The sequence below is a fragment of the Astyanax mexicanus genome, chromosome 20 (assembly GCF_023375975.1).
Source record: "Astyanax mexicanus isolate ESR-SI-001 chromosome 20, AstMex3_surface, whole genome shotgun sequence".
NCBI lineage: Eukaryota > Metazoa > Chordata > Actinopteri > Characiformes > Acestrorhamphidae > Astyanax > Astyanax mexicanus.
This window is the reverse complement of record NC_064427.1, coordinates 27,965,476-27,992,075: the sequence shown is the minus strand read 5'-3', so window position 1 is coordinate 27,992,075 and position 26,600 is coordinate 27,965,476. Positions and strand designations below refer to the sequence as shown.

The following is a 26,600-nucleotide window of genomic DNA, read 5'->3' as shown; positions in this document are numbered from 1 at the left end:
AAAAAAAAAAAACTGTGCCCATGTTATTAGTTCAGATAGACTGTGCCTTTAATATAAAAGATCCTTTTAGGATACATTTTATTAGTAATCAATGTCCAAATCCTGCAACTCCACAGGGCTCACTATTTCTTGCAACTGTAAGTTGTCCTGTAATTAAGACTCTACACTAATTCATTTCAGATTTAGTACAGAAAAAAATATTAGAACTCAAATTCTAGACAGCAACACATATCACAGGGCTCCTACTACCACCAAATACAGAACTATTACATCAACTAAAATGGCTGATTTGACTGGTTCTGGTTCTAAAACAAGCTAATGGAGTGTTAATGTAATACCAACATTTGATTTCAGTCTGTCGGCTCAGCTTGGCCATCTCTGTTCGCTAATGTAACGTAATGAGATGGAAATTGAGGCTAAAGTCCAGACTGATGCAATGTATGCACAGAAAATACTGCAGTGGTGTGGCAATTTAGCATAGTGGCACTGTAAGTGCACGGCAATTATGGATTTGTGCAAAGAACATTTCTAGTCTAGTCGCTGTGTGTGTGTTTTATGGGAATCTATGAGCAGTGGACACATATGCTGCATATGTACTCCATCAGTCATCAAAGCTCCAGCCTTTGTTGTGAGGAGAGTATTGAACAGGCGGTGGGAGCTAGAGCTCAGAAACAAAGCTTGTGGGAATGGAAACGAAAAAAAGAGACAAAGGCCTGTGTCAAATTCTACAGTTACTGCATGCTGCTGCTTTTTTTCTCTTTACTGCTTTGCTTTGCTTTTTCTTTCTTTTTTGTTAGCCCTTACTAATATATCTATATATTTAACTACAGGTATAAAAATCTCTCTAAAAGTATTTCTAAAAGATTGTATTAAAATATATATAACTCAAATCTAAAATATACATTTTATTGGATATTTTCAAGTATCAGAACATTTATCGTATTTTTCGCACTATAAGGTGCACTTAAAATCCTTTCATTTTCCCAAGAATCAACAGTGCACCTTTTAATCTGGTGCGCCTTATGTTTGAATTTTACCACTCAGTTTGTAAGGAGCAGTAAAGCCACTCAGTTTAGATCTCCAGCACCAGGGCTGAAGTAGCATTAGTATTTGTAACCTCTATTCCCCCATTTAGAGGTGAGTATTATCTGCCTGTAGCCTGCTGCTAAACCCGACTAGCACTGCTGGAGCAGCATTTGCATTAGCCACTAACCGCGCTAGCTCTTTCATTGTTCAGAGTGAAGCATATCAGACTGTAGCCTGTGCATTCAACTGGTTAAAACAAGCTACATGGGACGAACCACAAGAATTAGAATTAGAATTAGAAGTTCCTTATAGTGTTGCTTAAAATGCGCTTTATAATCTGGTGCACCTTATGTATGAAAATAGACCAGAAAATAGACGTTCATTGATTGTGCGCCTTATAATACCGTGCACCTTATAATGGGAAAAATGTAGTAGTTCCTTAAAATATTTATTGGCCCAACATTATTATTATATTATTATATTACTTGAGCCCTACATGATAGAGGTCAAGTCAAGTCATTATCAACCGCTTCATCCATTAAGGGTCGCGGGGGGGTGCTGGAGCCTATCCCAGCAGGCATCGGGCGGAAGGCAGGATACACCCTGGACAGGCCGCCAATCCATCGCAGACATGATAGAGGATGTCTCAGAATATGCTAGATTTTGTATATACTACATATTTCTCGCTCTGTACTACATAAAGTCTAAAGCAGTGGGCTCCTAACATGCACACAGTAACAAATCCACATCTACCATGGCTCAGCTTTATAGAACTGCATTTGCATTCTGACCCCGAGCTTTGCATTCTAATCTACTGCTTCTGTCACGCAGCAGCATTCAGCAGCGGTACATCTGGGCTGCCTGCTCGACAGAATCAAATGCAATTCAGTCTGGTACATCAGTGCTGCAGATCAATGCAGGGCTGCAGTGTAGTAGTGAATGGGCAGAAAGGGCTTCCCCCTCACCTGCCACGGGGGATCTCCGTCTCATCCTTCCTCCAGCGCAGCGATGGAGAGGGGTCTCCTTCCACCTGACACCTGAACTCCACGCTCTCATCTACCAGCACCACCTGGTTCACAGGCCTGCGCACGAACGAGGGTCGCTCTGGAACACACATTAACATAAACAAACGCACAGGTGAGCTGCTCATCATAGCAGGTAGGAATGCAAACACAGATAAAAACATATGCAAATGTATGCATACAACACTTGTTTACTCATTGCTGAAGATGTGAAACCTCGACCTGACGGTTGGGGTTGTGCTAAATTTGAATTTCTAAGTAAATATAAGAGTTATTAAAAGGGTAATGGATTAAACAAATGAAAAAAAAAATGGCAGCACACAGAGAAATACGTTTAAGAATGCGTTTTATTATTTCTGCTAAGGACTAGGAAAAAGTGGATTAGGAGTAATATGCTAGAACAGACTATCTAATGTCAGCCTGAGGAGTTAACATCTATCCAACGTCAGATGGCTAGATGGTGATCTCTATCCAGCATCTGCTAGAGCAGGTTAACATCTAACTAATATCTTGTTGAGGATGTAACATCTACCAAAGGTCAGCTAGAGCAGTTAACACCTAGCTAACGCCATCTTCAATAGTTAACATCTAAATAATGTCAATAAGACAGTTAACGTCTATTTAACATCAGTTAGAGTAGCTAACATTAGCTAGATTGGTTAACAGCTCCCTAACAACATTGGCTAAAGTTTTTAACATCTATCTAAGGTCAGCTTGAATAGTTAACATCTAGCTATGATCAGCTAGAGTGGTTAACATCTAGCTAATGTTCGCCTGAGGAGTAACATTGAGCAAAGATCTTTTAGAGCTGTTAAAATCCCAGCTAACATCTAGTATTTTTGTTCATCTAACATCAGCAAAAGTAGTTAGAATCTAGCTAACACCTGCTAGAGTAGGTTAACATCTTGCTCACAGGTAAGTAACTTGCACACAAGTAAGTAACCTCTACCTAAGGTTAGCTAGTGCAGTTAACATTTACCTAACATCAGTTAGAGTAAGTAACATTACACAGATTGGTTTACATCTACCCGATATCAGCCAAGATGTTTAACATTTACCTTACATCAACATGTACCTATCATTAGTCATAATATTTAACATTTACTTAATTTAAGTAGTTAACATCGACCTAATATCAGATGGGGCAGTTAACATCTAGCAAATGCCGAACATAGTAGTACCGAACACAAACCCATGCAGCACCTGTGTAGCTGGATGATTGACTGTTGTCTAGGTTCATTTCAGTCAGTGGTGCATTTGTGTTTTCTGTCGCCAAAATAGCAACTCACTAGGAATGTGAATGTGAACACACCTCAGTCCCAGACCACCACGTCAATCAGCATAGATATACTCCTAAACTCTGACATTATTTTAGCGGTATGAGCGCTAGGTGTGAAAATACACTGTTGATGGGGTGTAATATAGGAATGAGCATTGTGGTTCGCTTTGCGCAGTGTGTAATATAGAGCCCCTAGTCTTTTTGGCCTTTATAGCTCTGTGTTCTCTAGATGACAGTTAATTATACCATCCCAAAATCAATGCAGCTGGATTGCCATCTCCAGGTCAATCCATTATGATGCACTGATGCATTTTACACTTCAATTTTTAAGTTCTGAGTACTGTGTGTTGCTGATTTGGTTGAATTTTTCATTTACATTAATAAATGTAAATGTTTTTGGTTTAAGGTCACTGTCTTGTGCAATTTATGTTTTATATTTCTGCTCTGCTGCTTTTGCCCTATGTGCATATGTAAATATGTGTAGCCTGTGTAATTATACAGCCTTATATTAATGTACAGTTTCCAGTGTCACTTATTCAAACATTTTTCACTAAAAAATACAAGTGACTGTGTGTGCAGGTCTACAGTTGAATTATCTGTACATAATGGAAAATCAAGAGTAATTCTCTTTTAAATAACTCAACACCAGGTTACAGTTAAGTACAGTTACAGATGTAATGATACAGATGATAATTATCCCTTACCAAAAACGGAGAGTTGAGCCATCTCGCTTTCCCTCTCCCCCACCATGTTGGTTGCCACGCACACATACATTCCTCCATCACTCTTTTTAGTGTTGGATATGGTCAGTTTTCCGCCCCGAATCTGTAAAACAGAACAGAATTGAGATAATGCTTCAGGACACATCACACATTTTCGTTAAAAATTTTGCTGATTTATTACAGAAAATAACATTAGCACTGTATACCAGTTTTACGTTAAAATAAAAAACATACAGACTGAGATCATAGCCTGAAACAGCCTCAGGTGTATAAGCAGCTTTGTTGTTCATGTGGAAAGAAGTCAGAACTCACACTAATCCTGTCGTCTTTGAGATCAAGACGAGCTTTATCTTTCCTCCAGAAGGTTGTGGGCTCAGGGTGGCCCCGAGGAGGCTGGCACTCCAGTGTGGCAGATTCACCTACTGCAACAACCACATCCTGAGGATTCTGCCTGAAATCGTCCCGCAACACTAAGAGAGAAAGAGAGAAACAGAGGTGAGAGGAGGTCTGGCAACACTAGGTCAGCATGTGAGACGTTACACAACACATAATGTACCGGTATATCACAATATTATGTTTTTCAGAATATTGGTTTGGAGAAAATGCACCACTGCTATGTGAAACACTTGGAGATGCACAAAGGGACACTGGAAATGACCAAATGGACATCTCCAATAGGGGCATCTCCAAGTGTCTTTTTGGACGTGTCTAAGTGTCTTTTTGTGCATCTCCAAATGTTCCTTTGGGCATCTCCATGTGTCCTATTGGGCATCTTCAAGTGACCTTTTGGGCATACTTGGGCAAGTTCAAAAAGACAGTTGGAGATACCCAAAGGACACTTGGAGATGCCCAAAATTACACTTGGACATGCCCAAAGGGACACTTGGAGATGCCCAAATGGAAACTTGGAGATGCCCAAATGGAAACTTGGAGATGCCCAAATGGAAACTTGGAGATGCCCAAAGGACACTTGGTGATGCCCAAATGGACACTTGGAGATGCTTAAAAGAACACTTGGAAATGCCCAAAAGGACACTTGGAGATGCCCGAAGGGACACTTGGAGATGCCCAAATGGAAACTTGGAGATGCCCAAATGGAAACTTGGAGATGCCCAAAGGACACTTGGAGATGCCCAAAAGGACACTTGGATATGCCAAAAGGGACATTTGGAGATGCCCAAATAGACACTTGGAGATGCCCAAATGGACACTTGGAGATGCTTAAAAGGACACTTGGAAATGCCCAAAAGGACACCTGGAGATGCCAAAATGGACACTTGGAAATGCTCAAAAGGACACTTGGAAATGCCCAAAAGGACACATGGAGATGCCAAAATGGACACTTGGACATGCTCAAAAGGACACGTGGAGATGCCCAAAAGGACACCTAAAGATGTCCAAAGGGACACATAGAGATGCCCAAAGGGACACTTGAAGATGCCCAAAAAGACACTTGGAGATACAGAAAAGGACATTTAGAGATGCCAAAAAAGAGTATTTAGGGACCCCCAAATGGTGTCAAAAAGACACTTGGAGATGCCAAAAAAGTTACACTTGGAATTGTCCCTCAGGATATTTGGAGATGCCAAAACAGAACAGTTTGACAACCTGAATTAATTATGTAGTCAGTCACTTCTACTTGAGTACTGTTGATATAGAGTTTCTCTGATTAATCAGATTAATCTGTTTCTCTGATTTTACTATTTATAAGTATATGTTTGAGTAAAATGAACATTTTTGTTTTATTCTATAAACTACGGACAACTTTTCTCCCAAATTCCAAACAGAAATATTGTCATTTAAAGCATTTATTTGCAGAAAATGAGAAATGGCTGAAATACTAAAAGAATATGCAGAGCTTTCAGACCTCAAATGAGGCAAAGAAAACAAGTTCATATTCATAAAGTTTTAAAAGTCCAGAAATCAATATTTGATGGAATAATCCTGGTTTTTAAATCACAGTTTTGCATCTTGGCACGCTCTCCTTCACCAGTCTTACACACTGCTTTTGGATAACTTTATACCACTCCTGGTGTGAAAATTCAAGCAGTTCAGTTTGGTTTGATGGCTTGTGATCATCCATCTTCCTCTTGATTTTATTCCAGAGGTTTTTAATTATGTAAAATTAAAGAAACTCATGATTTTAAGTGGTCTTTTATTTTTTTCCACATTGTATTTAGAAATCTAGCTTGTTTATCGTGATAAAGATATCATATCGCTATCATATCGCCCACCCCTGAGAGATGGAAAGAGGGAGAAGAGAGAGAATCTCAAAACACAGAAAGTAACCCAGAAACACACACATCAGAGTCCACCGATTGGCAGCTGTTTTAAACACTACGTGTCAACAAGGTTAGTTAATGCATTATTCTAACAGTTCTAAACAGGATACCAAACAAGCACTAATGATACGTTGTGTTGCAAAAAACTAGTCAATTAGTGTCAAAATAAGGCCCTTCACTTCCATAAGCCTCCATAATGTTGTGGAATGTTCAAACAGCCTGGGAGGATGCGTGGGAGAGAGAAAGAGGGAGAGAAAAAGGGAGAGATGGAGGAGGCTGGTAATAATTGGATGATATTCGAGTCCCAGAGGAGCATCTCTGACTAACAGCAGTGACAGAGACAGGGCCCTGAGGCCAGCCTGTCAATCACGGCGCTGAGAGAACGTGGAGCGCTTCAGTCAGAAAGCGCCACACGCACGGGCACACACATGCTGCCGTATGGCAGTGTGCGCTGTGTATGCACTCGCTGTCAAATGCTGCTCCCTTCTCTCTCTCTCACACACAAACACACACACACACACACACTCACAAACACTCCCCACAGCTCATCCACCTCAGGTGACATGCGTCCTGCCGCCTCTAATCAAAGTCTGAACCATCAAACGGCAGCACATGCATTTCCTCACACTGATGGCATTAGATAGAAGGACAGGTAAAAAGAGTTGCATGTTTTTTCCCGACATCACCATTGTTTCTCTCCTTCTCTCATTCCTCTGATACCAAAGCCTCCTCTAATCAATCGAAAATGTCACGCTAGTTTCTCTCTCACTTTCTCTTATGCATGCCCGCACTCCAGACTCCACCACATAATGATTCTTCCAGTCTGCCGCCCGGGTTTCTCAGCAGCCGCCAAGACGGGCTAGACAGCTGCATGAGCTCCAGAGCCACTCTCAGACAGGAGGAGAGGCGGAGGACAGGTGAAGGAGAGGGAGCCTGGGAGAGGGGGAGGGGTGTGTGTGTGTGTGTGTGTGTGAGAGAGAGAGAGAGAGAGAGCTGGATTGAACACTGTACCCCTGTGGTGTGAATACAATGCCATTGGATTCTATGGGGTCCCACATACAGAAACAGCACCACTGATGGTTTGGAACACTAAATTTGTACTGGGTGTGGCTACTCAAATACATGACACGTGATAAATGATTATGTGGACAAAGGTATTGAGACAGTTACACATTATACCTATAGAATATTTGATGTTTCACACTAAATCCATAGGTATTCGTATGACGTTTGTCCTTCCTTTTATATCGTTAACAGCACTCTGCAGTAACTAAGTCAGCCGAGTGTTGGTTGGACGCTTTTCGGCACTAAGCATTTTTACGACCACAACTTGGCTGGACACTTCATATTTGTGTTGCTGTGATTCTTAAAAGCTAATAATACCACTAATTCCAATAATACCACTTATAGTTCATTGGAAATATCCATGTGGTGAAGAAAGTTAACCAACAGATTTGGAGTTGCAGTGGTGGCAGAGCTGCACAATGTTGTGAAAAAAATGACATTCTGATATTTTCTTATTTTGTGGTATGCAGCTCCCGATGCTGGCTAGGATAGGCTCTAGCCCCCGCTGGATCCCTTGATGGATAAAGCGGTTGACGACTGGAAGACTGGAACACATTATTTTAACAAAAATAACTTTGTCTATTGAAATGCATGAATATACCAATTCAAAACATGTATGTTGGATTGTAATTTGTTAACAGCACACAAGAAATTAATGTAAAATCTTTTGTCTTCATGTGCATCCCTAACAAGACAAAATCTTTTAAAATTGTGAATATTCAAAGAACAAAAACAGACAAAAGGCCCATCCCTGCAATAAATCCCCCTCCAGTGCAGGGGGCTGCAAGGTTCAAGGGCGTATTCCACCACTCCGGAACCAAACATGGGTAGCGGTGACAATTACGAGGCATTGAGAGATAGGGAGAAGAGCCCTCCCCTGGTGGGACAGCAGTGCTGCATTGTTTGACCAGCCTAATTGCTCCACATCATCCACCGCCTTCGCCACCCCGTCTGCCGCCGCACGCTCAATTATTCAAATGAGCATTACGGAGCCTCCCGTTCAGTGCCTTCATTTACGATCGGACAAAAAGGAAGCTGATTCTCTAATGGATTTCATTCCCTAGCACAACAGGGGTTCTAAACATGAGACACTGCGAAGGTATTTCTCCCGTGCTGTATGGTGGATCATTATGTAATTACGGAGAAGAAGCAGTGGGGAGATAATAAGCTGATGCTGAAAGCCCCGGCAAAAATAATACCAAGCGCAGGTGTTCCACCGTTATTCAAGCCCAGCTGAACTCAACTTATTTCTCGCTCTTTGTTAATTACCCTGCTAGAACAGATCAATAAGAGCAGTATTAAAGCAGATGTCTGCATTGATTCAAGATAAATTTATGGGTTTTAAGATTTCTTCGACTAATGGAGATCATTTACTATGGTGCAGTAATCCCTAAAGGACAATGAACCTTCATACTATATGCTAATCGGCATTCTAAATTTATAAATGTCATACAGTGCATGCAAGAATTATCAGTACTTTTCTGACCTTTCTGCCGCTGTGAACGCTGCTCCTTTAGCTTTCAGATCTGTTGCATGAGCAAAGAGACAAGGCCCTGTTTAATGTATTAGAACAAGGCCTTGTCACTTTGCTAGTGTAGCGATTCCATCAAAGTACATTTTAGGCCGCAGCTTAAAATATATACGACTTACAGGACTTACAGGACTAACTGGCAACTTCATTTTAAATCTTTGTAGGATATGATTACATAAAGGAATCAAGCTGAATACAGTGAACTTTTCAGATGCTTTTCAGATGCTGCATGTTACTCAGGTATACTGTAATGCATCAGCCTTGCTGAGGTAAAGACTGAACTGTGACCTTTAAACAATGATGCATAATGATAATCTCAGTATAATCAGCTACGAAACAATCTGAATAGAATGAGGCTATTTACAGCTAAGTTGCTGTTGAAGAGCTAATCAAGATGGAGAGAAACTGCACAAAAAAATCTGCACTGTTAAATGGACTCTCTGGGCATTTTCACACCTACAGTTTGTTGCTCTTATTTGAAACAGGCAACAAGTATATAAAATGCAATGTCCTTCCTTTTAGTTTGGTTTGTTTTCATACATGGGAAAACCAAGTGCGTCACAACAAGCCACGTAAGTAAATTTCTTTCTGTTTTTTTTTGCGGCGGAAGAAAAAGAAAGTTAATACAGAAAAATGATTCTTTGATCCTGTGTTCAGAACTAGTGCACATGTCTGTGTAATTAAATATGGACCAACGACAGAGATGACATTTGTTCATAACTGTAGTAGCTATCTGGGTCGAGGTGAGACCACATTCTCACCACAAACAAACCAATCGAAAGCTTAATTGGGACTGGATGGTCTAAAATGAGTATAAAGGAGCGAGCAAATGAGCGTAATTACTGTCTCCACACCTGCCCAAAAGAATCACACCAAGGGGTGTAAACAAACCAAATCTGATTTAAGCCAGACCAAAATATCAGGTGTGGGGACGCCCTTACAGTGTGTTTATGTCCGGCTTGACGTAAAATAATTGTGTAGGTTATGCGAAAATATTGAGAATGAGATCAAAAAATCATATTAAAGTTACTGAAACCTTTTCCAACACGATTCATATGTTTATATTAAATTATTGTCCAGCCCTGTGTCTAATACATCACTCAAAAATCCTCTGCAACATGTTTACACTCAAAAGGGCAGATAGACAGAGATTAAAGTTAAGTCTTGGCGTACAAAATCTTTAAATGGTGATTTTTCACCGAAAGATAAATATAGTCTACAATAGGCTTAAATTCCTTTTCTGGAAACTGATTCTTAAGAGTGTAAAGAACCTAAATGACTGGCATTACAGTATTGGTGATTGGAACCAGTTTGTAATGTCATTTTAGCAAAAAGTGTTGTGAAATCCAGTACTGCCTGCATGTCTGATTAACTCCAGACACAAGAAAAGGCAAAAAAAATCTTCTTCTCGCTCACAGTGCACGCAAGGCTCTTCCCTGACTATAGAAGGGTGATATCTCTTTTTTCTTCCTGCCAATCTCTTCTTGCACTGATGGCTTTATCATGGGAGATGAGAGATACAAGTTTTATATAGGAAGCAAGGGTGTCCTCTGTTGGGATTGGCTGACAAACTGAATGAGTAAAATTCCATATGTTGGACACAGGATACTGATACTGGACAGGCTGAGCTGGTTGTGGAGGAATGGAAAGCTGAGCATCATGAAAGGATCAATCAGGACATCAAGTCCTGACTATTATGCTGGACCAGCACCAGGACACATGGACAATGTTGTTTGGTAAATCTGATGTGATCTGTGGACACCTGAAAGACTGGGAAATCGTATCTGGAAAATAGTTCTCTCTCACCAAGACATCCTGCACTACACAGAAACAGAACCATTCTGACCGGGCAATGTTATCACCTGGAAGGCTGTGCAATATATTCTTCGTTATGATGCAGAAAGTGCAGAAGCCCTTTGCAAATATTGGGCTTGTATCATTTATTCAGGCTGTATATTTCTGTCAAAGGAGTCTGTATGGAAATGACCTAACAAGTGTTGGGACGAATAGAAAAATAGAGGCGACAAAATTCAAAGAGAGAGTGAGACAAAAATGAGCTCCCAAGGCGACACTCGGTCCCTGAAGTATGTGCAGTGCACAAGATCTACATGTTGCTGTGTCTGAACTGCACTGTTTCTGGTCTAGATTAGGCAGGTGTACAGGTGCAGGAGTACTCAGTTCATTTTTCCGGACAACAACAACACTGTAGACACATTTAATGTTTTGAACCCGGATATGTTTTATGTTTACAATGGAAAATCATTGAAGTGCCAATTATTTTGATCATGATTGACATAATGCAAATGGGCATCTTGTGTTGGTAAAAAAAAAAAAAAAAAAAAAACACAAGTGTTCTAACATTGTCTTTATCATCGCCTGATACAGTAGATTGCTTCCATGCATCTCCTGAATTGAAGATGCTGTAGAATCTCAAAAAGTATTTAAATGGACATAGCTAAACAATAAAAAGCAAATCCTCAGTTGTGAAACTACAGTACATGTTTTTCCCAGCTGTATTGCATGCTGACAGTTCAGGACAAGTCAACCACACTGGTTAGATGTTTAAAATAGAGCCACAGCAGAGATAACCAGACCAAGGCCACCTTCTCCTAAAGGTCTTTGTGCAGTTTTGTTTCGAATCTGGGTGTAATTACTGTATTCACATCTTCCCAAACAAATCACATCAAAAGTGAAAATTAACCTCTGAGTCTAGTTTAACTTGATTAAATAACACAAGTGTGAAAATACACATAGAGGTGTATTTTATGTCCTCATTTTTTAAAACAATAATAATCCAAGTTAGATTAATTATGCGTCTAAGTTACTCTGCTCCTCAATTACTCTGGAACCTCAGAGCACCAACATGTTGCTGCTAAATCTAAGCAGGTTAGCTGCAATGCTAGCTAATTGTTGGGACTCATCCAGGTTTAACTAGTTATGATAAGAGACCTAGTTGCCTGCCTCAGAGTAAGTGATGCTGCTTGGTATTATACAAGTGTTTTAAGTTGTAGTTTACTTTGGTCTTCAGTTATGAAGCATAATGGCACGTTATTGCTGGTTCAATGTAGCCCTCGGTTTTGATTTTCTCTTGTCTTTGCCCTAGCCCCTCCTTAGCCCCTCCTTGCCATCAGTGTTATCACCAGTCTTATTCGTAACCCAGACCACATGTTATTTTCCCCAGGTGTTCCTTGTCTGTCTGTGTATATTTATCCCTTGTTTTTCTTTGTTTTCTGTTGTGCTTTCTGAGGCCTGAGTCTGATTCCTCGAGTTTGTGTCGAGATACTGTTTGTTTGTTTGTTTGTTTTCAATATGGCTGCTAATAAAGCAAACTTGCATTTGCATCCTGTCTCCAACTCTGGGTCGTTACAGCCAGAATGCACAATCCTAGCTTAGATTCTGGCCACTCTGAATTCTGCAGTAGCGTCAGGATATAGTGTCATTTCACTTATGAAATGCAATGGAGTGTACCCAATGGAAATATGCTTCCCATCCCCCTAACAAGGATTACTGGCCGATTCTGATTAAGCAGTGCAACGTTCTGTAAAAACTGAATGTTCTATCAATTTAGCTTGACCCTTGATGGGTCTTGAAACTGCAAGCTTATGATTACGGTCAATTTGCCTTCATTGTCACCTTTAATCCTGTACCGTTTTGTTAAAACTGATAGTCCTTTAAATTTAGGCTGACCCTTGACAGAACTGCAAATTACTACCTTTTGCCTGTGGTCAATTTGCCTTCATTGTCACACTTGATCCTGTAAGATAATATACTCCTAGCACAGGCAAGGGAAAAGAGGACACTGTAATGCATGAATGGAAGATATATGAGCCAGACGGGTCAGAGCTCCTTTTTTATTAAAGCATTGCCATTCATTCACACTTTTGTTTTCCTACTGGAGTAGAAGTGGCAGACTTACTGCCACTGAGGTGGACTCAGGGAGCGCAGTGGTTTAGATAAACAGCATCCTGGCTGAATGAATCAGGCACTGCGGGAAACAGATGATTCTGTGGAAAAATAAACGACTTTGGTCTTGCTTTAATGTCTCTTCATGCTGCCAGAAAGGAGAATGAGAAGTCTGTGAGAGGTCCAAAAAAGCACTCAAAGCAACCAGTGGAGGCAGTGTATAGCTAAAATGAGCATTTACAGCGATCAGAAAAAAGGATACAGTATGTGGCTCAACACTAATGACTAAATGATGTTAGAAAATGAGTGTAAAACTCAAACAATATTCAGAATATAACATAATATACATACAGTCATGAGTCATAAAATGCCTTCTGAATGGCTTTTGCCACTGCATTTGACCATGACTTTTTTTTTACTCCTACACGCAGAATCTCATCTAGTAGGTCATTTACAGAAAGTTTTATGAAGCCGTAGGTGGTGGTGTTTTGAATATTAAATTTGAAAAGGCCAGGCACCAGTCGACATGGGTGGGCCATGATCTCTGTGCCGCTAAGGGGGCTGTCCTATTTCTGTCATGTTGATGACAAAAAATAGATAAAGAATCAGCGGTCCTGTGAGATAATCACATACATTTGCTGATGAGGGTATTATCTCTTCTCTAGAGAGAGAGAGAGAGAGCTGGGAGAGGAAGAGCAGGGCTTGAAAGAGCGTAAGCGAGTGGTAATGTGGGAGAGAGAGAGAAAGATGAAGGAGAGAGAGAGACAGGCATGGACAGTGTGGGAGAGGGAGAAATTCATTTGCATTGCAGTTTCTGAATAAATAAACAAGTTTGTATGTCTGTGCCCTAAAAAAGTCATCAGCAATCAGTCACGAGAACCTCCACTGTTGAGAGTAGAATTGTTTCCATCTCGTCCCCCGAGGCGATAAGCTAAGCCCAAGCGCAGATAACCTATTAAAGCACTCTCTTTTTAGCTCTCATCAGCGAATCAAACGCAACTCAATGGGCTTCAGGACATTTACAACAAATAAAGCATTCCAAGCAGGTTTACTACATTAATGCATCATTCCTTGTACATGCACATAGTGGGAGAGATTGCTCGCCAGCCAAAGTGAAACGTTTGGTAATGCAGATTCATGCGTGGGCACACTGTGACAGTATGTCAACCGCTTATTATCACATCATTATCTGGATGTTACAGAGCCACAACTATGTTCCTCCGAATCCAAGTCAAGGAGAAACTGTAGAGTGTTCCAGTGGTGGAATTACTCATCAGCTATTAATCAGTATCAGTCCAAATATATGATCATCAACTGATAATTTATCTGATCAACAGAACTGTCAGATCAAATGATCCATATTTCGAAAGCTTTCAACTGCTAACAATACGGAAATACGGACCTCACCCATAGCTTCTAAATCCCATTAAAGCCAGTGTTGAAATCTTTGGCCCATGTTGTTGGGGAAGCAGGGTAAAGACTTTGGCCACCACTAACCAGAATATCCTCTCAAGAGTACATAACTCAGCCCAATACAATGAATGTTTTACAAAGCACAGCTAACACACGGCACAAACCACAAAAAACAGCAAATATTCTTCCATGATCCAATACACAGAAGCAGCAGTCGGAAAGCTTAAGGAATCCAAAAGGATGAAGTTTTCGACATTAGACGTCAGACTTCTTAGATTACGTAAAAAGTCTTTAGTCTTTAGTCTGAGACAAATAAAGATATTCTATTCTACTTTTGGGTTTAAAAAGGTAATTCTGCTCTGATTGGTAAATTTCTGATAGTTACCATGACATAGTTGGCAGTTAGAATCTTCCTCTAGGGGCACTGAGTTGCAAGAATGAAAAATCACATGGTAAGCCTCACTCTTCTAATGCAGAAGTTATCATATGATTTGGAAAGTTTGATGTTTAAGAACATCATACAAGATTTAAATTATATACAAATTAATAACCAGGTCACTCTTCATAGTCTGCTTCTGAAAAAATCAAAGAGGGCAGGATGTACAACATAAGAATGAGAATTGCTAGCATGCGCCAATATGGGAATTCTGGGCAGACAGTAATGTATATATTTTTTCATCTATATATGTTATTGTTGAGTATACCAATTTTGATACATAAATATACATAACTGGGAAACTGGGACCACCTATGCATTACATGGTAATATACAATATACTATAATACTATAATATACCTAAAGTCGTATGGTCTTCAGGAATATACTCAATGTGTGTATTTACAGTTTGATTTCCTTTGTGCATCTTTAACTGCTGAAGTACACTATTATTAGGTATCTCTGAGATATTCTAGAGAACTGCTTTGTGTAAAAGTAGACAGGAATGGAGAGGAACATGCATAACATTCATGCTTCTCTTCCTAATTACAGTAACCCTGACTCTACCCCTCTCTGGATCTGCAATTTATAATTGATTAACATCATACTCATCTCCAAAGCATTCAGTCACACACGCCATCCTCGTTTTCCTAAGGCAGCCCTTCAGAGATTGTAGGCATCCCACCCGTGCCCTGCCTGCCTCCCGCTGCATGCTCTTCCGTGGCATGTGTGCTCAATCTATGAACCTTCAACTTCAATTTGCATGGAAATTAAAATGTTCTAAATCCTTAAGTGTCAATAAGAGATTGTGTTTGTTTTCTAAATAATAGAGTAAGCCTGTTTAAATGAATGAATGAAGTAAGACTTGAACTGACTGCCAAAAGTCTGTGACTGCAGGATGTGACCGAGCACACACATGCTCACCACCACAACCACCACTGGAAAAGAGCCACCACCCACATCATCGGCATGGAGTCAGGGAAATAGAAAGAGAGCCGATAGAGAGAGATGTATAATATTACCACTTTCATGCAGAAGCAATGTGGTGAAAAGCTTGCAGCAACGTTGCGAGAAAGTGAGTCAGAGGGCTTTTATCCGCCTTGTTTCACTAAAGCAGAAATGGCCCAGAGAGGCACTGGGCTTTTTCTCCGGTGCTGTCTCTTCATAGCTTCAGAGTGCCGAGTGCGATCACATGGCTTACGGCACAGTGTCACGCATCCAAAGCCCATAGTACAGCACACACACACAAATACACTGGGTCCACCTCAGTGCCTGGTGTGTGCACAGCTGCATCATGCTTTTTTTATTAGGCAGGTTGACATTACAGCATGTTCTTGCATTAGATTACAGCTAGGGTATCTCCAGTAGATGTAACCCTAATCTGAACACAATCCGACCCAGCTAGATTGTCTAGTATATGGAATAATGTTATAATGTCAGGATATGGGACAGATGTTTAGGTAATGTTCAAATCAACTATTAGAATGTGGGACAATTGTGATTTTGAGAGTGGCATCACTATTGGTGCCAGAAGGGCTGGTTTAAATATCTTTCACATACAGTGGGCATCAGGAAGATAGGAAGAGCTACTTGGTGAAAGAGTTCTGGACTGTTTGGAGCTGACAGAATGGCTACTGTATCTCAGATAACGACTTGTATTTGTACAACTGTTATGAGCATGAACTTGTGCCACTTTGTCCAAGATTTGTCCAACTTTGAGGCTAAGAGAGTAAATAGACGTCTTACCCTGTATTAATATTAGGCGTGGGGAAAATGTATATGATTCTTAGATGCATGTCAATTCATATTTGGACGATTCTGAATTGACACAACAATCCTGTGTATAAAAGAAAAATATGCAGTAAAATGCGTTGATAGTCGTTTTATAAATCACATCACAGTCCTCAGAATCGTAATCAAATCCAATCGTAAGATGCCTAGAGATTCCTACACCTATTTAATATAGTGTACAGTAAGTGTAAATTACCAATAAAAAACAAAAAATAAAATGAGACCTATTTAAAGCAGAGCCATAATTGGCTTACAATACCAGAATGTGACACAAATCTGATTTTTTCTGTGCTATGGCCATATCCAATGCAGTCTTTTCAAAACAGATTTGAGTCACTATGTGGTCCTATATCGATATGTATCCAATTTATGGGCATGCAATATTAATGTGAATGGTAGATCCGTATGCATGGGCTTAGTGTTGTTGGAGATGGAGGTTTACAGGAACTTCTTTTCAGTCTAGGAAGTTATTTTCAGACACAAAAATCACCATTCAAATAATAATAATAATAAATACTCAATCGATGGTGGTTCAATAGAAACCACTGGTTCCAAACAGTACAGCAAACAGCATTACTAAACAACTCAATCAACTCAAGGCAGAACTCCATAAACCATAGAGAAAGCCCCCTCCCCACCAGCTTCCAATTGACCACATTTGCATAAACTACCAGGCAATCAAAAGAGTTTCAGTGGGAACAAACCCTGGTTAACATGGTCTGCAATATCCTCAGACATATTTATTTGCCCTAGATGTGCAATTGTGCTAAAGGGCTTTATAATTTCCAGTGCATAAATCACGTGGGTCCACTCAACACTGGGTTTCACTGGTTATGATAAGTGAGTGGTCACCTCTTGGCTGGCCTCTGCTGGGATTTAATTGAGAAAAGTGGTGTGAGGGAAGCCTGAAACGGTGGGGACCATCTGTGATGCCACGGCCTGAGCCACCGCCGCATACATCAATGAAGCAGTCCAAATGAGCGGAGCGGGTCTATTCTTTATTTTACTGCAGGATGCTGAAACAATACGTTTCATTTGTCTAGAGAGCACTTTCCACAAAAGCTATCATCAAACTCACTTTAGCGTATCAGCTCGCAGAGTGTAGAGGGATTTAAGTGTGTCCGTGTGCTTACACATGTGTGACTGAACCCAGTCGCAATCCAATTACGTGTTATTGTTGTTATACGATCTTTGTCAATGGGGAGACAAAGCACTTCAAATACCTGTGCAGCTGTGAATTGATAATAATGATATTTGACTCTAATTTCTGTCTCTAATACGCATGTGGTCGTGTAGGATAACAGATTTTTAATACAGCAGTCGGATGTTTCTGTGATTCGCACAGGAGTTTCAGAGCTCCTCCTATACATGTATGTGTACTTATATGGCTCAGTAGCTGTGCGGATGTGCAACGGTACATCTCTACTTGCTTTATAACACTAACTCTGCTCCAAATCTACTGCCTTGACTTTTAATGACACCTTTTCTTTTTTGCTCTGCCAAGCGACTTGTATGTATTTCATGCAGCAAAAGTTTTAAAAGGTAGAAAGTAATTAACTGTTTAGGTCAAAACCAGGACCTTACAGGAAAGAGTCTGCATATTTCTTACAGAGAAATTGTGGCTTTGGAGAGGCTTCAGCAAACAAGGTTACATAAATGGTGGAGAAAAACACCAGCCACGGAGGCTTTGGTTGCTGTGTTGTGCACTGGGGGAACTTTGTGACTGAAGACAATGCACAACGACACCTGTGATTGGATGGCAGTGTGGTCAACAGGCAAAAAGCATGCAAGCTCTTAAATAAGAAACAAATGTATACAGTATAAATGACTAAAGTTTCTGAATTAGTTTCTCTAAATGTTTGAGTACAATGAACATTGTTTTATTTTATAAACCAATATTTGGTGGAATAACCCTGGTTTTAGTAACAGTTCATGCATCACATCTTGGCATGTTCTCTTCCACCAGTCTTACACACTGCTTTTTGGATAACTTTATGCCACTAGTGTAATTAACTATATACTAGTGTAATTAACTATATAACTATATTCCAGAGGTTTTCAATTTGGTAAAATCAAGGAAACTCATCATTTTTTTTAGATGTAGCAACTGCATAATTTAATCTTTCAACATACAAGGTCAGTAAACTAAACAGAAAATAAAAAAAAACGACTGAATGAAAATGTTAGATAACATATGGTGTGATGTTACACTACCATAACACTGTCGCAAAAATTGCTTTTAACATGGGGAGATAAATGCAGATATATGCAGAACCTATGCTGCTGTTAAGTGCTCCAGGATGCTGGTGCTTTAAGTGCCTGTGTATATCAGGTGTAGTGCAGATTGCTCTCTGGAGAAATCCATGAGTGTGTACTAAATCGCACAGTTTCGTACTTTACTCACTACTTTAATTGACACGTATATACTACTATTTACACACTATTTAAAATGGTAGTGTGCAGTTTCGAACACTGAACCCCTATTTTCAGTGGGCACAGCCAATAAATGGATGTGCTCAGTCCACCTGCTCAACTTCATTGAAATGTTATGTTCATTTTTTGTTGAAAAAAAATCTAAAATATCACAATACTGTCCTTCTCTACATTAGATTCTTCAAGACTTTCTCCCAGACACACAATAACCATGCCACATCCACAGTTGCTCTTAGAAGCCAAAGCACAGACTGAGTCTTTTTGCCAGTCTCTTCAGTGAGGAAGAGCAGCTGGTTGGAAATCTGTCTCTTCATCAAAAGCATCGTGAGCAGCTCTGCTGTATCCCCAAAAAAGCCATGCAGTAGAGTCCACATGAGAGCAGGTGGTGGAGGAGCCGGGGCATGGATAGACAGGGGGAGAAACTGGGGGGGAAATGGGGCTGAAGGCAGCACTTTTCCTTTTCCTCATGGAAGCTACTGAGCCCCTGTGAGCAGCTTATTCAGGGGGATTATTTCCCCCAAATCTCCTCTAATCACATTTGACCAGCTCCTCTTGGCCTTGGCCTCCGTTCTGGGCTGCGGCTGTGCTTAATTACATAGTAATAACATTCTGCCTGCTGAATAGGGTGGCTGCTTGAACAGTCAGGCACTGCTGAGCACTCAGATCATCTTCACCCACTGAGGCCAGAGGACATTTATACCGTACTGTAGTTCAAACAACTACTGTAGGCCTCAAACGTCTACCCTTTCCACTGCGAGCCCCCTGCAAAGATAAATCTATCATCACCATGCATGCAGTGCCACCTCAGCAAATGACACTCATCTTTTATTCGTGACAGTTCTATAAAGGGGCAGACAAAGAGAATCAGTCAAAGGCTCCAATGAGAGCCAATCTGATAAGCAATTATAATGACTCTCCTGATAGAGGACGTTTCAGAAGCCCCTTTCTTCAAGTTACATCGAAGGTTGAGCAAATAAAGCTGAACAACTTACTTTGAGAGAAAGACACAGAGGCACAGAGCTGGGAATGGCCTAATAGATGTACTGGAAATAACTGAAAAAATAATAGCTTATAAAGGGGTTGATGTTTCCAAACCACCCACTAAGGTAACACTTCACAAGCAACTTGTAAACAACTACCTCATGACAGGGGTGTGCCATATCGTATCTTACACGATAATATCGTCAATTTTTTTAAATATCGTGAACGATATTATACACTAAGATATTGTGCCATATCACCCATCCCATTTCCCATTATTTATCTACTAGAGACAGATTATATCTGTCCAGTATCATTTATTTTACTTTAATCTTGGATATATGGAGATATTTGGAATGCATTATTTTTAGCATCATGACATTCTGGAACATTGACTTCTGTTACAAATCTAATAACATTCTTGTATTTTTTTATATCTCTCTTAGGGGTGTGCAGTATTATATTGTATGTAATAATAACATTTATTTTTCATTTTTTTTTTGCAGTGTATATTGTATTTTTGAAATAGTTTTTTGTGTTTTGTCATATCGGCAAGAGTATCGTTATCACGAAAATACCATAAAATATTGTGATATTATTTTAGGGCCACCCGTAATGTCAGTGTACATGACAAAAAGGAAATTACAACATAAAGCTCTTACAAGTCCATGAAAACCTTACTCTCCATGCTTTGAAAGGCTTTCCCCCCCGTGCAATCAAATATTGCAATGTCAAATATACAAGCAGTCCCAAATAGCAAGGCTGTTGTCATCTACATGTTTAATTTTACTTTAAAAAGCGCAATATCATAATTGATACGCAAAATACAGTGAAGCAGCAAAACTCGAAAAAAGTCCCAGTGAGCAAGCCAACACCATCTGTAGATACTAGGGCTGGCCCGAATAGCGTTTTTTGAGCTCCGGATATTCGGCACTGATTCGAAGCGAATATTCGAATATTCGTTTTTAAAATAAGAGGTAAAAAAAAAAAAAAAAAAAAGGAAATCACGGCCCCTTTAATCCACTGAAAAATGTTCAATTTGCTCTGACCGACAAGACATATTCACCCCGGATTTTTGGTGTTTTTATCCCGGATTTTTGTGTTTTCACCCCAGATTTCTTTGTGTTTTCATCCCGGAATTTCTGCTGCCCTACACCGCGGCTTATCCGCTGCGTAAGCAGGCTAGGAGGCTGCTGCTGCACGGTTTCTCCGCTGCGCAAGCCAGCCCAGTAAATTGCTGTTTGTGTTTTCACACTTAGGCTATTTGCTTAAAAAAACAAACAAAAAAAAACGTTTGTTCAGGAAGTATTTTATATTCTTAAACATTGTTAATTATATTAGAGGACAGTCATTGTAAACTGTACTTGGTCTATTTCGGTTAAAGGATTGTGCAGGGCATATTACTGATTTTGTATTTTTGCACTTGGGCTATAAGATCAATATTAAATATTTCGTTTGTTTAGAAATTATTTTATATTTTTAAACCATGTTAAATTATATTAGAGTAGAGGAAAGTCATTGTTAATGACGTTATTGTACTTGGTCTATTTCGGTTTAAGCATTGTGCAGGGCATAGCCGTATTACTGATTTTGTATTTTTGCACTTGGGCTATAAGCTCAATATTAAATATTTCGTTTGCTTAGAAATTATTTTATATTTTTAAACCATTTTAAATTATATTAGATAAGAGGAAATTCGTTCAGACATCATTTTTGTAGGCCAGGCTTTTGTAACCGATTTAGCCCCTACTGTTGCCACATTACCCCTTACGTTTTATTATATAAATCAGTTTCGTTTTTTTTTATCATGTATAATAGAGGTCTGCGCGAGACTGATTTTTAAACCCACTCTTCCACGCTCCCGCGTTTCTGTCTCGTTACCGCTCCGCAAAAAAATTGCTTCTTTTAATCCCGCGCCCGCCCGCCACATACACATTTCTGCCGCTCCCGCCCCACGTTCCTAATATAAATTAAATAAACTACATCTAATGCTTCAAATTTACTTATATATTTATTAAAACAGCAGCGCTGCACCATCGGTGTGTGCGTGTGTGTGTCGGTCCATCCTGCGCGTTGAGAGTTTTCTTTAGGTTTTTTTTTTTTTACAATTATTACAGTTTTCTTAACTATTTATTAATTTGCTCCCGCATCGTCTGGATTAAACTCCCGCTCCAGCCAATAACAGTTCAGTTCTGTCCCGCGTGCAAGATATTCTGACGGGACCCGCGAGAACAGAAGTGGTTAGACTGAGGTGGAACTCTGGAAAGGAGAAAAAAAACGAATATCCGAATACCAAAATTAAAAACCGAATACCTACTCAACGAACGAATATCCGAATACCCGAATATTCGGGTCCAGCCCTAGTAGATACAGGATTTAAACATAAAAAAAAACACAAACAAACAAAACTGCAAAGCGTTGCCTTTAGATGACCAATCATTCTCTACTCTCAATCTATCAGGATATCGTAAACACATTGTGTAGCCTATAGACTACAGACTTAATTTTAGTATTTTATGGATGCGGTTGTATAATTTCGTCTGATACTCTTTTGTTCTATTTAAAAGTATATTTGCTTAAATGTTTGTAAAAATTTGATTTCTTTATTACCTACATAAAAGCTTTCTCTCAGCTTTTATTTTTGTCCTTTGAACATAAGATTCATGAATTATAGTTTTGGCCAAAAACTCTTTTGGTGCATCACTAATTACACACGCTAATACTGTTACTAAAATAATCTTGATATTCTTCAAATATAGGAGGGACGTACAACTTCAGTTTTTATTTGATAACAGACAGCAACATTTAAAATTATGCACAAGCTATTGTTTACTTTATATTTTAGGGTTTAGTAAGCAGCTCCCTTCAACCTTTCATGCACCTTCCATGTTAAACATGGTGTGATTATAAAATCCTTTTATTTCAGATAAATGGAAAAGTTTAAAATCTGAAAATCATGCCATATAGAGCAACGTGTTTCCTACAAGACATCTTTGCATTTTTTAACAAGACAATGTAAAACCAAATGCTGCACACATTATAATGGCATAACTGTGGTAAAATAGGACACAGGTCTACGGTCCTGACCTGTCTCCAAAAATGACAATCCTTAAATGCCTTGGGTCCATACTATCTGTAATCAAATATAAATCTAAGGAAATGTAAGAGACAAGTAATTTATATTTTATATGGATTTTCTAAACGGTCCTGACTTTTTTTTCTAATTGTTGTCATTTAATGCTATTTTAATGATGAAATTAGCTCATCAATTATCGGTATTTCATCAACATAATTTTCACCAATACTGCTTAATTCACAGAATCTAAAAAGTACACAAGACACAAGCATAGACAGAACTGGACAGAAAAAAATGAAAAAATATATAAAAATAGAGGGCAAAAGACTAGAGGAGAAAGAGAAAAGAGAGAGAGGGACCACACGGCACTGCTGGCACTGAGAGTAAGCGTGGGTGACAAAGAGGAGGAAAAGAGCGGCACAAAGAAAACAAACTGGTCAGCCTCTAGAGCTTCCCCATGGCAGCCATCCAGAGAAGGAGCTTAATCAGACAGTCAGCTTCACTCGCTCAACCCGTTCTCTCTCTTCTTCAAACACACACAAGCAACATAGGCTACTGTAAACACACTCTGCCTGCCTCCCCCCCGTTCGTCACTCTATCTATTTCTCAAATGCAACCCACACACTAATATTCTATGTATGTTGGCATCCTCTCTGTATCTAATAACCTCTGCTGACCCAACAGCAGTCCGTACACTTCCGCCACACACACACGCTGCTACACACACATTCCAACTTATGTCATGCTCTCTGTGCTTCTAAGTACGAGTCAAACCTAACTGTGCGCTCAGCCTGAAGCGTGGTGCCCCAGTGTCACTGCCATGCTGTCTTATTCATCTATTCAGATAGCTAGATGTTAACACTGCCCACACAGCTAATTTCTGCAGCAGTTCCTATATGATCCTTCCACTTCTAGCACTCTGTTTACAGACGATTAGACCCTTTATGAAGTACCTATATCACAGAAAAACACATTTCATCTTTCTAACTTTTTGCGTGTAACATTTAAATGCAAATAAACACTGACACAACTTTCACATGTATTTTGACCTTGAAAGAAGAGATGACAAAACTGTACGCTTTATGTAAAATCATTACTGCTGTAACCACACTGTGGTTTGGGCCTAACTAGTCAGTATGAGTTGGTGGTTAGCACGGGTTCAAGTCTTGGGTTCAAGTCCCTATCTGGGTGGATTTTTCATGTTCTCCCAGCATCTGCCTGGATTTTCTACATGGAATCCATTTTTCTCCCACAGTCCACTAATATTGCAATCAGGTGAATTGGTTATAAATAGGAATATCCCCAATCCAATCATGTGTTAGGAAATCTGAGCCATATTTTTCAAAGCATCAGTATCAGGTGGAAAAGATCCTGATCCCTGATTTATTAAAATGTAACGTTACCTTTTTACACCACAAGTTCACTATAGACTCTGCACACACCGCATTCACAATGGCTGCATACACAATCTTAAGTGTGTTCCCACTCGGTTTATCAATGCTGACTTATGTCCGATTTGCAAAGAGGCTAATGCAGCAAGCTACCCATCAAGCCTTCTAAAATGACCCTGGTGTGGGAATGTGTGTTTGTCTTTATGAACTAAATATGAATGTGAATATCCATCCTGGGTCATTGCCCTTACACTGCATTTACACTCCTCCGCCACGTCAACACACAGCACCTGCGCGTTTAGCCGAGATAAACTTTATGCAAATGAATCTGTCCAACACGATGCATCTATCTAAACAGAGAGCAGGTATTTGCCTGCTGATTTACAGGGACTCTGATCAATGTAATACATTGTGAAAAAAGGTAGCTGAGATTGTTGGGGTCTCTGGTGAATTTAAAAAATATTAATATATAATTTAATTGGAAAGTTTGCTTTTGTTAGCCTATATGCTGCTCACTAGACAGTGTTATGAAGCTCAATCAAACATTTATATTATTAATATACATTTATATATATTAGTTTATAGGACATAAAGATTGTATAAAACCAATTCCCATTTATTAAACCGATTTAATTGGACGACGCAGGACAACCTTTGTAACGACCACATTGGAGGGGGCAGTGTTATCATGTGCGTTGACGCGATGGAGCTGCTGCTTCTAGTCAATGTGTGTTGGATGAGTACTGACTTTAAATTATTGTGTAGTGTGTTGACTGCAAAGATTTTTTTGGGTGTATAAGTAAAAATTCGTTCCCAACTGGAAAAAAATTGACAAAATTTGCAAATATATAAGAATGTAAAAGAAAAATGTAAGCTATGTGCCTTACATCCCTTTTCTTTAACTCATATTCCCAACATTCCCTGTTTCATTGCCTTCCCTGATGCCACACATCCATACTCCTGGCTCCCTCCATCAAAAGCCCACTATAATCCTGTTTTGTCAGTGTCAGAATTTAATGATGCAAACAATGGCAAAATGAAAACCACCTCACTATCTGACAAGACTAATGCCTGCATTTCTCCTACAGCATGTAGATCACTGAGGTGATGAATACCTGTGGGTGTATTATTTTCTCCCATGGATGCAAAGGTACAGGAGAGCAGTGTGTGGGCTTTGAGGTGATCCCAGGGTAAACAGCAGCAAATTCCAGCACAGCTGCACCTCACTGCTCGGTTAATCCAGGAGAGCAGCTGATTTATAGCCCACAGGCAGACAGGAGCAGAGAAAGAGCTTCCTGAGCTGTGAGCTCCACTAGGGAGACCAGTGGCTCTTCATCAGACTGTCTTTTCTTCTGGAGCTGGCGCTGAGCTCCGTCTGCACAGCCTGACTGCAGTCGACTGCAGAGCTTAGATCAGTCATAATGTTATTAGTGCAAAAATGGTAATGGTGGCCTCCTGTGGAAGAACAGCCCCTGCTGGACACTGAAAAAAGCCTACTTTCACAGTAGTTATTCAAATCTGCCTTATTTTATGTAATTGTTTGCCTTACTGTGATAGAGATCTATTTTATTCAGGGCTGTGTAGAGACATTAAATCCAGTTCTTTTCATTCAGATATGTATCCGCATTGTGGGCATGTGGCGCAAATGTGAGTGGTCAGATTGAATTTCATGCATCTTTTAGTTTTTACGCATGTTTAGTGCCCTCGTCATTAACCACCCCCAGCTGAGTTGTGCCAAATTTTGACTCCTTACCAAAATTGGAATCTCCTTTACATGCACACACGCAACACAGCAGTGTGGGCACATCATATTGCGCTTGTGAATCCTGATGTTTCTGTCTATAAATAACTAATAATTAGTTAATAATTAATACGTTAATAATTACGTTTTTCTGGGCTCAGATTGGTCCAGCAGGCTAAGAAGCTGCCACTAAGATTGCTGGTTCGATTCTTGGTTTTGTAGCTTGCCATCAGCTGTCGGAGCCCTGAGAGAGCACAATTGGCCATGCTTCTTCGGGTTAGTTAGATGGCACTCTCTTCCCCTGCTTAGCACAAGTCGCTGCACTTTCCTCAGAGTGCGCTTTGATGCTACTCGGCAATGATTCATCAGCAGCAGTTGGAAAAGAGGTGGTGTCTGACTTAAAATGTCGAAGAAGGCATGTGCTAGTCTTAATCTTCCTGTTGTTAGGACATCACTAGTGATAGGTGGAGTTCTAATGAGTGGGCTGGGCAATTGGCCTTGGAAAATG

The 26,600-nt window shown here is 39.9% G+C and overlaps 1 protein-coding gene across 3 annotated transcripts in view; it reads right to left on the bottom strand.

The window, feature by feature from the left end:
- LOC103037096 (roundabout homolog 2) overlaps positions 1-26,600 on the bottom strand; it is a 143,265-nt gene that overhangs the window by 55,840 nt on the left and 60,825 nt on the right. For all 3 annotated transcript variants that reach the window (XM_049468864.1, XM_049468866.1, XM_049468865.1), the window contains exons 3-5: positions 4,362-4,519; positions 4,032-4,152; positions 1,992-2,130 (exon numbers count right to left, since the gene is read on the bottom strand). In XM_049468864.1, the coding sequence (XP_049324821.1) occupies positions 1,992-2,130; positions 4,032-4,152; positions 4,362-4,519 (418 nt within the window). The remainder of the gene's footprint in view (positions 1-1,991; positions 2,131-4,031; positions 4,153-4,361; positions 4,520-26,600) is intronic.